General features: G+C 41.9%; 1 protein-coding gene across 1 annotated transcript in view; it reads right to left on the bottom strand.

The window, feature by feature from the left end:
* CFAP54 (cilia and flagella associated 54) overlaps positions 1 to 11,742 on the bottom strand; it is a 140,186-nt gene that overhangs the window by 105,156 nt on the left and 23,288 nt on the right. Inside the window, exon 7 of the mRNA XM_011936865.1 lies at positions 1,924 to 2,076. Within this exon, the coding sequence (XP_011792255.1) occupies positions 1,924 to 2,076 (153 nt within the window). The remainder of the gene's footprint in view (positions 1 to 1,923; positions 2,077 to 11,742) is intronic.

The following is an 11,742-nucleotide window of genomic DNA, read 5'->3' as shown; positions in this document are numbered from 1 at the left end:
ACTTTTGTCAAATCTTGCATTCTTAGCTGACACCACTGCACTCCAGCCTGGCGACAGAGCAAAGCACCATCCCAACACAAAAAAAAAAAAAAAAAAAAAAAAAAAAAACCGCGCTACAGAGGATGGTCAGCCAGAAAGCAAATACTGAGATAATGCATTGCTCTTGGGGAACTGGTGGAAGTTGCATAGTCTGAGTTTGCCTTTTTTAAATAGCTTCCAACAGTAAGGTGTTAGAGTGCCTCTGGGGCAGAAACCTCTGGGATAGGAGCAACACACAGGCAGTTCTGGCATGAGACAAAAAAAAAAAAAGAAAAAACTTGTCTCTTTATAAGATCAGAGAACACATGGGGAAAAAAAATCTATATTCTAGGGGAAGCAGTTAAAAGTAATAGAGAAAGAAGCTAGTATAGATTTTGAAGTCTACAGCCTGAGGACTAGAGATAAACTACTGAAAATATTTTGGTACCAGGTGAGATTCAGAGTGAGCTGGTGTAAACCATTCCTAGGAATTGTATTTGCCTTTTTATTTATGCCCTTACCCACTTTTTTTTTTGTTGGGCAGGGGGGTGCGTTTCTGTTTTGCTTTGTTTTGTTTTGAGACAGTCTCGCTTTGTTACCAGGCTGCAGTGCACTGGCACAATCTCAGCTCACTGCAACCTCTGCCTCCCTGGTTCAAGCGATTCTCACGCCTCAGCCTCCTGAGTAGCTGGAATTACAGGTGCACACCACCACACCTAGCTAATTTTTGTATTTTTAGTAGAAACAGGGTTTCACTATGTTGGCCTGGCTGGTCTCGAACTCCTGACCTCAAATGATCTGCCCTCCTTGGCCTCCCAAAGTGCTGGGATTACAGGCGTGAGCCATGGTGCCCAGCCAGTCTTACCCACTGTTAATGTATGGAGCAATTAAAAGAAGCCAAACAGGATATGGAGAGCTAATTTAACATAATGTGAGTCTGCAGACAATATAACCAAAAACTATGGATACATATCATAGAAAGTGTGGGGGGTGGGCAACAATAACAGACAAATAAATACGTAAATAAATAAAACTCTGCCTGTGGTTGTAAAAAAAATTGGTCAAATTTCTAAAAGATCATTTCAGTGGAAATTAGCATTTTAATTAAGTAGAAGTTTAAATCTATTTTTAATAACTTTATACTATTTTACATGTATTTGTCTATTATTTAAATTTATTCTTTTTATTCTGACCAATTTGAATAGTGAGAATCATAAATATAAAATAGGATTTTTAAAAATTTTAAATAACTTAAGAACAGATAGCTCAGGATTTTTCCAGCCTAAATTTCAATGTACTCTTCTCTGAGGTTACCATTTAATCACTCAAAGCCAGCTTTGCTTCAATTCACAAGCAGATAGATGTTAAAAGAGAAAACAAATAAATGCAATGCAACCAACAATAGTGAATATCTTACTTTAAGCTAAAATAAAACCCCTAAGATCAAAATCTATAGTATTAATAAGAAATCTTGTTGATGCTTGTTTTAAAAGGTATCCATTTCTTTGCCACTGATAAAGTAGTGTTTTGGTAAAAGGTTCTAGTTAACTCAGTATGATTCAATCCATCTACTCATGAAGTAAAACAAGACTATAGTGCCACACCTTCAAAGAAAACTATAAGAAGAACATAAATGTACAGAATCTAAAATTAATGAATATTGTCATATCTACTGCACTCAAGAGAGTTTGCTAGTTTCACAGAAAGCATAAAAGTGAGTGAGTGAGAAAGCACATTGGTTAAAGTGTAAGACAGAGACTAGATCCACTAGACAAGAGGAAAGTGAAAGGCATCAGGGAGTGTTGCACGTACACAGGGGGAAGAACGAGAGGGCAGAAGAGGGATATCCGCAGGGTGGTCACCCCACATAAAGAAAGATTCAGAGATACAGAACATGAATTTTACCTTGTGTCTGTGCAAGAAATAATGAAAGCAACTTTCTGCTGTGTCGCGTTGATCTGTTATGGTATTTGGATTTTTCCAGTGTCTCTCTAAAACACCTCAAGGTGTCTGTCACGTCCACGGGTACGCAGACAAGCGCTTTAGCTCGGCTGTATTCTGAAAGGAAAGAAAAGAAGAACGCTGGGGATGAAATGCTGCACCAAGCCAAAATAAGATCCAGTAAGTTTCGAATTCAGAGAATTTCTTGGTCCCAACCTAAAGCCACTAAATTCAAAGCCCCCAGATCTGCAGCAGGTGTTTCAACATTAGGATCAATTTTTTTTTCTTTTTGTATACTTGAAGGTCCTTTAAAAAAAAAACTTGGAAAACTTTTGATTCCTATGAAATGCAAATAACTTTAGATCTTGCCAATTTTCCCCATGAAGCCTCCTTCTTTTTCTTTTGCTGATCATAAAAAATGAAATATTCTACTCCTTTTCAGCAGCCTCTTCAAAGCAAAGGTGTCTTGGGAAAGAGACGAAAAGAAGAAACAAAGAAAGGAAGAAATAAAGTTGCTTGGAGATGGGCATCCGCTCTCTGAAGGGAAGGAAAAGACAGGTTCCTAATACTGGAAGGTGCAGAGGAAAGGAAGAGGGGGACCCAGGAGTGGGTATAGAACTAACTGTCCTGAAAAGTGCCCAGAAAGGGGAGATAGTGGGAGAGAGTTGCTTCGAGGTCTCTGAAGAGTGAGTGAGGGCCTGAGATTTCAGCTGCAGAATTGCTGCATACATCATGAAGCAGGACCAAGACTGAGGAATCACAGTTTGCAGGATTGAATAACAAAAGAATGTGTTTCTTCAGCAAGTTGAACAAGTAGAAGCCCCCCCGTAAAATCTAAGGTCTTAGCAGTATAGCAATTTACACTGTAAGCTGGAAGAGGTTAAGAGGCACGATCTTTGCCCTCAAGAAATTCACTATCTAGCTGAAGGGATGTGACACTCCAACATTGAAGTAGTAAAGTCACATTTGCAGGGAATATTTGGTTACATGCCAAAATAAGGGAAAAATGGAAGACAGAGATCAGTGTAGGCAGGAAAAGGTGAGCAACGAAGACCTTGTGGAAGAGAAGATAGGCCAGCTGTGCCTTCGAGGATGGGGAAAACTTGATTAGGACAAAAGAGGCAAGGGGTTTTAGACAGAATAAGAACAGGAACAGTTAGGCAGGGCGAGGCAGCTCACACCTGTAATCCCAGCACTTTGGGAGGCCGTGGCAGGTGGATCACTTGAGGTCAGGAGTTTGAGATCATCCTGGCCAACACAGTGAAACCCTGTCTCTACTAAAAATACAAAAATTAGCTAGGCATGATGGCACATGCCTGTAATCCCAGCAACTGAGGAGGCTGAGGCAGGAGAAATCGCTTGAACCTGGGAGGTGGAGGTTGTAGTGAACCAAGATCCCGCCACTGCACTCCAGCCTGGGTGACAGAGTACGTGAAGACTCCATCTCAGAAAAAAAAATTAATTAAAAATATTTTTTAAAAGGGGCATAGAAGTTAACAACTTCTAAAGGTTAATCTCAGTTGATCCTCACAGTACCTTAAAAATGGCCAGGTAGAAATCACTGACGCTTTACAAAGGAGGAAAAGTGAAGTTGAGAGGTATGACCTTGTTTGAAGCCCTTAAGAAGAGATGAGCAGAAGAACCGGTGTTCAAGTCCAGTGCCTTCCCCAGATGATTCACCCAAGGACAACAAATCTTTGGTAACAGACAACGACCCAGATTTGTGACCCAGATTTGGGCACAGCGATACCTTGAGAACAGGACAGGAATAAGCCTGAAGAAAGTTAATAAGGGAAGAAACCTGGAGTCATTATGAGCCCGGGAGCAGGGAGGTCCTGACAGAATAAATAACACAGGGTAACTTTCTGTGGCCACAGAGACAACATCTTTCAACAAAACCTTATGTCCAGAAATCCTGGAGGCTTCAGTCAAACCAGGGACATGGCCACACTGACAGAAGTAACTGTTTCCCCTACAAATTCAGTCCTGACACAATTCTCTATCACACATTTAAGAGAATCAAATACTTAGGCCACAGTGGCTCTTGTGAACTCCCTGGAAGCTCTCATTCTTCTTCCTTACCAGTTTCACTCTCCTGTCTGCTCTGCCCTGTCCCCACCATCTCCCTGCTTAGTGTCCCTCTCTGCTAAGCAATGCCCAGTCCTGCATGGTGCCAGCAGGCAGGCCTCTACTCCTCATGCCCCCACCCTCATCCACAACATCCCGAAGATTGTAGGTTTCTGTTCTCTTTCTCTATTTTTCTTGCAAGAATTCATGAGCTTGGCTTTTATCGTTTTCTCCTTAGAGAGTGAGATCAGGAAAAGAAGTTAAGCAAGTATCTTAGTTGAAACTGCTATGAGAAACTACCATAGACTGAGTGGACTATAAACAACAGAAATTTATTTCTCATCAGTCACTATGGCTCATGCCTGTAATCCCAGCACTTTGGGAGGATGAGGCAGGGAGGATCCCTTGAAGCCAGGAGTTCAAGACTGGCCTGGACAATAAAGCAAGACCCTGTCTCTACACAAAAATAAAATAAATTAGCTGGGTACAGGGGCATGTGCCTGTAGTCCTAGCTACTTGGGAGGCTGAAGTGGGATGATCACCTGAGACCAGGAGTTCCAGGCTACAGTGAGCTATGATCATACTATTGCACTCCAGCCTGGTGACAGAGTGAGACCTTGTCTCAAAAAAAAGAAAACAAAATAAATTTATTACACACAGATATTTGGGGCTAGAAGTCTGAGATCAGGAGACCAGAATGGTAGGGTTCTGGTGAGGGCCCTCTCCCTGGCTCGCAGATGGTTATCTTCTCATTGGTCCTCCCTCCCATGATAGAAGTGGGCTACAGAGCAACCTGGGGTCTCTTTTGTAGACACCAGGCCAGGTGTGGTGGCTCATGCCTGTAATCCCAGCACTTTGGGAGGCCAAGGCAGGTGGATCACCTCAGGTCAGGAGACAAGGTGAAACTCCGTCTCTACTAAAAATACAAAAATTAGCCAGGTGTGGTGGCGGGCGCCTGTAGTCCCAGCTACTCAGGAGGCTGAGGCAGGAGAATCACTTGAACCCCAGAGGTGGAGGTTGCAGGGAACTGAGATCGTGCCACTGCACTCCAGCCTGGGTGATGGAATGAAACTCCACCTCCAAATAAATAAATAAATAAAAATAAAGACACCAATGCCATTCATAAGGGCTTCACCCTCATGAGCTAATTTATCCTCCAAAGGACCCACTTCCTAAGACCATCACATTAGGGGTGAGGATTTTAACATTTAGGTGGGGGGGGACCACAAATATTCAGCCCATAACAGCAAGTAAATGAAAGGAAGAAAGCTGGAAGCCCCCACATACAATAATATGAGATAGTTACTTTCTCTAAGCCATAGTTTTAAATATCTGTTAAAACTGCGATAATTCTTCCTTCATTAACTCTTCTCAGGTTTGTCTCTGTCCTATTTAGTCCCAGTGCATCCCTCTCACCGAAATCAGGATGACTCAGAGGGTTACCATTTTAACCTGTGTGTGGAGGTGCAGAGTGTCTAGCACAGAGCCTGTCGTGGAGTGAGCATTCAGTAGATGAAGGCTCACATCATGACCACTGGTCATGTACTTTTAAAAGATAAATTGAGCGCTCACAAGTACTAGGCACTGTGCCAGGCACCGAAGAGAGACGCAAGTGAACAAAACAGACATAGTCTCTGCTCTCACCAAGCTTATATTCTAGAATAAAATCTGAAAATTTTTATTTATCGTAAGAACAGTCTGAATGAAATCATCCCACTACTTTTTTATCTGGCTGATAAATAATTCCTCTTTGTGTTCTTCCTAAACCATATTTCACTTTCTTTTTCTCCCGTTTTTCAAGTTCTGTATATCTTTTTCCTGGTTGTCTAATTAGGGTTCTGTTGGTGGTGGCGTGGCTGTCTACATGAGATAAATGATGCAAAGCAATGAGGAGGTGGCATTAGCTTCAGAGTCCTTATCTTGACAGCTCTGCCTCAAGGGGGTTCTTCTCTGAAAACGTCCATGGATAATTTTAAGAAGGCTATTCCAGAGGCACTAATAGCCTCAACCGTTTGAAATAGGTAAGAAAGAAGAAGGAGAAGAAGAAGAAGAAAAAAAAAAAAGAATGAAAAACACTGTGTCTTTCATTGTACCAATGTAGAAATGAAAGCTGAAATGCCAATGACTCCTGAGAGATGGCTCCACCATGGAAGGATCCCAGCAAGTGATCTGAAATTTGGGCTGCTTCCTACACTTGTGGCCACATCAATCCAAATGCCCAAAGGCACTAATAAAACATACCTGCCAAAGAGTTGAAAATTCCAACACACCAGAGGACTGAATAACTGTACCAGAGAACTTAAACACCAGTAAGGTCAAAACTCAAGAGACAGATCCCAGGCAGATCCCAGGCAAAAACAGCTTCAATAAATGGCATATCCATAGAGTTATCTCCCCTATGGAGCTTAACAAGCAGGCAAGTTACTCACCCATACAAGAATATCTATAAAATGAGGTGTTCTCACTTCTCCAAATCCTACAGAGACTACACCAAATTATATATGCATTATTAAATAGTTGAAGGGAGAATAGGAGGCTGTTAAATAATGAGTACACCAAATGTTCCTAGGCATTGGAGCATTGCAATATCTATTCTGAAGAATTAAATGTATCAAGCATCACCACTAAATGCCATTATGCCAAAAGAAAATCTATGATGGTCTAAAGCAGCGATCTGGTGTGGAAACCACCATGAGTACTCTGCCTTTTAAAAGAATTGCAGGCCGGGCGCGGTGGCTCAAGCCTGTAATCCCAGCACTTTGGGAGGCCGAGACGGGCGGATCACGAGGTCAGGAGATCGAGACCATCCTGGCTAACACGGTGAAACCCCGTCTCTACTAAAAAATACAAAAAACTAGCCGGGCGAGGTGGTGGGCGCCTGTAGTCCCAGCTACCCGGGAGGCTGAGGCAGGAGAATGGCGTGAACCTGGGAGGCGGAGCTTGCAGTGAGTTGAGGTCAGGCCACTGCACTCCAGCCCGGGCGACAGGGCGAGACTCCGTCTCAAAAATAAATAAATAAATAAATAAATAAATAAATAAATAAATAAATAAAAGAATTGCGGACATATCAGGGTGATGACATACATAAGACCCAACATGCTGACAAATACGTTGATGATCTGAGTTCAGTATACTGAAAAAATTCAGCATTTTAAAACTTTGCCAAATAAACCCAAGAGCATAGACCAGAAAACATTCCCAATAACAGAGGTCCTAAAATCTTAGAAAGAGCTACAAGTTGGATGCTAAGTTTTTAATGATAACAATTCCATGTAAAACCTATAATTAATATACAGGATCATCTAAAAATTGCCACACTATTACAATAAGTCAGAATAAAGTGTCTGTCTTCAGTGACCACTGAAATACAGCAAATTTCTTCTTGAATGCTGTAAATTTAGAGGTAATTCCAATCTGAAAGGGAGCAATGGCAAAGAAGCCTGGTAGCCCAGTGGAGCACTCAAGGGTTGAGTAATTAAAGCAGGTTTGAATCACAGGCCCACTAATTACTAGTAACATTTAATTTTCTTATCTGTAATATGAGCATAATAATATCTACCTCCTTTGACTGTAAAAATTAAAGAAGCTATAGTTCTAGTTTAATAAATTATTACTGCTATTACAGTATTTAGAAAATTTTATCTATTCAAATATTCCTGTTCTAATGATTGCTCAAACTGTCTGTGCTTCCACCACCACTGAGAATCAACCCAAAGGATTACTGTAGCCTGACTGCACCTCCCTTCCCTTCTGTCCCACCGCCACCCTCTTGCCTTTCCAAATGTAACTTTAACAGGAGGCAAGCAAAGTGCTTTTCTGATACATTGCACCTATCATCAGTAAACATCTACAGGTACACAGGTCTAGAATTTTACTAGATATGTTTTTCTTATCCCTTTGATGCTAGTCATCATTTTGATAACAATTTTTGACATATTTTCTCACATTTATAGCAACTCTTTTTAAGATGGAAGGGATAACATAAATCACATTTTGAGCTATGGATCCCAAAGTAGGGGAACTCCCCAGGTTTCACAGACAAGCTCAATAAAAGAACACACTCAGGAAGAATTATACTCTGAATAAAACTCATCACACACGATTGACCATAAGAAGGTAATCTTCCCATTGTTTCTGACTATGAGGGGTAATCTGATTTATCATTGGCAGTAACACTTACAAATTCATGGTCACCCACCTCACTCAATTGGACCCTCTAAATTACTCTACATCCCTTCTCCCTTCCTTTCTCTGATGCCCTTACCAGCCAGCCTACTGTTTCATTCCTTCTGAAATCTCCAACCTGATCAACATTGGTTATGCTCGCAGCCTCTTGCTTCATTGAGAAAATCTCCAGTACCCAATAAGAATGCTTTCCATTTCTACCTTTACCACCTACGCACTTCCCTGATTGGGTTTATTCTCTCCTTTCTTTCTGAACTAGCAGAAAAGATGTCTCACCCTCCTGTCTAAGCATAATCCCCCTGTATCCCACTCTCTCTCTGCCTTTTGTCTCCTTAAGGTCCTTGCTTTATGGAATACTTTTCTATCTATAAGCTCTCCCTCTTTACTGGCTTTTTCTAGTTAATATTTAAATATGCTTTTTTTTCTTCTATTAAAAAGACATACAAACAAAACAAAGCCCTCCTGAGCCACCACCCCCACCACACCCCAGCCCCTCCCTGCCCCCAGCTCTACATTTCCTGCCAGTTCCTGCTGGTGCTAAGTTTCCTGAAAAGCGATTCTCTATGCAATTTCTTTTCTTTTCTCTTCTCTTCTCTTTTCCTTCCTTCCTTCGTCTTTCTCTTTCTTTCTTTCATTCGTTTGTTCTTTCTCTCTCTCTCTCTCTCTTTTTTTTTTTTTTTTGAGACACAGTTTCACTCTTGTCACGCAGGCTGGAGTGCAATGGCACAATCTCAGTTCACTGCAACCTCTGCCTCCTGGGTTCAAATGATTTTCCTTCCTCAGCCTCCCGAGTAGCTGGGATTACAGGTGCCCACCACCATGCCCAGCTAAGTTTTGTATTTTTAGTAGAGATGGGGTTTCACCATGTTGGCCAGGCTGGTCTCAAACTTCTGACCTCAAGTGATCCACCCGCCTTGGCCTCCCAAAGTGCTAGGATTACAGGCGTGAGCCATCGCGCCTGGCCTCTGTTCAATGACTTTCTATAGGTACAGCTCACCACTGCTGCACACGCCATTCAAAATACTCCCTCCCCACCATTTCTAAGGTCACAAAGTCATTCATTCAGCAAAGAGATACTAAGTTCCTACTATATATCAGACACTGATGAAGACATCTGGGTTATATCTGTGAACAAAACAATAACCCCTGTCCTCATAAAGCTTACATTTTATCAGGAGGAACAGATTAGTTATCAATAAATACAAAAAAAAACAAAACTAAATTATACCATATAATAGACGGTGAGAAGTGCTTCAGAACAAAAGAAAAAATATGGCAGAGTAAAGGGAATTGGGAAGAAGCAAGCAGGGTGCAGTTTTAAACTGAATGCTCAGGCTGGGTGCAGTGGCTCATGCCTGCAATCCCAGACTTTGGGAGGCCAAGGCGGGTGGATCGCTTAAGGTCAGGAGTTTGAGACCAGCCTGGCCAACATGGTGAAACCCCATCTCTACTAAAATATAAAAATTAGCCAGGTGTGCTGGCATCTACAGGGGTTCACCATATGCCTCTCTGTATATACTCCTAGAAGGTAACATTAAAATTATGTTTTCTGACTTAGAAACAACCCACAGAAGCTTGCACCAGGACGGAGATTCCATTGTGATGAGCAGCCCAGGATTCAACCTCACTGAACACAGTAGCATGCACAGGAAACAGACTTTCCTTTGTGTTAAAGCTGAGTGTTATCTCAGTTACTCAGGAGGATGAGGCAGGAGAACTGCTTGAACCCAGGAGATAGAGGTTGCAATGAGCTGGGATAGCACTACTACGCTCCAGCCTGGGCGACAGAGCAAGACTTTGTCTCAAAAAATAAATTAAATAAATAAATACATAAATAAATAAAAACTGAATGCTCAGGGTAAGCCTCATGGAAAAGATGGAGGTACATAACAACATAAAGGAGATGATGAGCTCATTAGTCAGACACCTAAATTGAGAAGGAGCATTTCAGGAAGTGAAAACAGTTAGAACAAGGCCCTATGTTGGCAGTGTCATAGCAAAAAGGCCAGTGACAATGACCACCTAAACTGCCAAACAAAACAGTCTGTCCTCATCTTATGTGACTTCTTTCTCTCTCTCTCTCTCTCTCTCTCTCTCTCTCTCTCTATGATAGTGAACTGCTTCCTTTTCCTTAGCACTGCCTCTTGCCTTGGCCTTGTTTATATCACTCTCCTGTTACATTTCCCAGCTCTTAGGCCTCATCCAATCTCTTTCAAATCCTGCTTTTCCTCTGTTCATTCCCATGACAGTCATTAGGGCCTTCACACACTCTGTACCTCTTTATCCTGAGCACAGCATAGGAACATACTTATCTACCCCTTTTGAAGTTAGGTGTGGCCATGTGACTGTGGCCAATGAAATGTCAACAGATATGACCTGTGTCACTTTCAAGTCACAGCTTTAAGAGCTAGAGCAAGATTTACAACATCTTTTTCCTGCCTGAAAAATAGAGACAATAACGAACCTACCTCATTAGGTGACTGTAAGCTAATATTCACAAAGCATTCATAAGAGTCCCTGATGTGCAATGCATAATTATAATTCTTTTATTGGGGTTGTTACAGTAATTAAATATGATAATTCATGTAAAGCCCTTAAAATAAAGCATACAGTATATGCACATATGGTCTGGCAAAGGCTGTGCCCATAGCCCATGCCTCTACAGGGGTTCACAATATGCCTCTCTGCATATACTCCTAGAAGGTAACATTAAAATTATGTTTTCTGACTTAGAAACAACCCATGGAAGCTTGCACCAAGATGGAGATTCCATCGTGATGAGTGACCCAGGATTCAACCTCACTGAACGCAGTAGCATGCACAGGAAACAGACTTTCCACTGTGTTAAAGCAATGACACTTCTTTGTTACTGCTGTATAGCTGAAGCCTATTTTGACTGACACAGTTTCCTAAATGTTGGTGCTATCCAGGATGTCATCCTCAAGTTTACGCTCCACATAACTCTCCCTGGGTGACCTCATCCAAACCCCTGACTTCAACCACCACCAGTATATTGCTGACTAAAATACAAATCTCCAACCTGCTCTCTCCTAAGTGCCGCATTAGTATATCCAACCATACACTGGAGAGCTCTACTCATTGTCATCCACAAGTTTGGATGAACTACATCCAAGCAAGTAATTCCAAAGTGACCTTTTTCTCTAACCTGCCCCTCTCTTCAGTTTTCCTGTCTGGGTGAAGGCATCATCATCTATCTGGCTACCCAAGCCAGAAACCAAGATGACTTGAACTCCTCCTTTCCTCACCCATCCCCCACCTCCAGCCAGTGCGCCACAGTCCTGTGGACATCTTCTGTCTCTCCTTCACATCTGTCCCCTCCTCTATGCTGACCACCCAAGTCCAGATTTTCATCATCTCTCCTGTAAGACATAAGCAAGCAGTGGCCACTCTCCTACTTCCATTTGGTCTCCTTTCAATCTGTTTCCCATGCAGCTGACAAAGGTTGTCAAAAACACACAAATATATCACTACTTGGCCTTTGGGCTAAGATCAAGTGAAAAGAATGCCAAT

Source organism: Colobus angolensis, unplaced genomic scaffold (assembly GCF_000951035.1).
Source record: "Colobus angolensis palliatus isolate OR3802 unplaced genomic scaffold, Cang.pa_1.0 Scaffold10, whole genome shotgun sequence".
In the NCBI taxonomy this organism is placed as follows: domain Eukaryota; kingdom Metazoa; phylum Chordata; class Mammalia; order Primates; family Cercopithecidae; genus Colobus; species Colobus angolensis.
The sequence above is the reverse complement of the archived record's forward strand: the minus strand, read 5'-3'. Positions and strand labels throughout refer to the sequence as shown.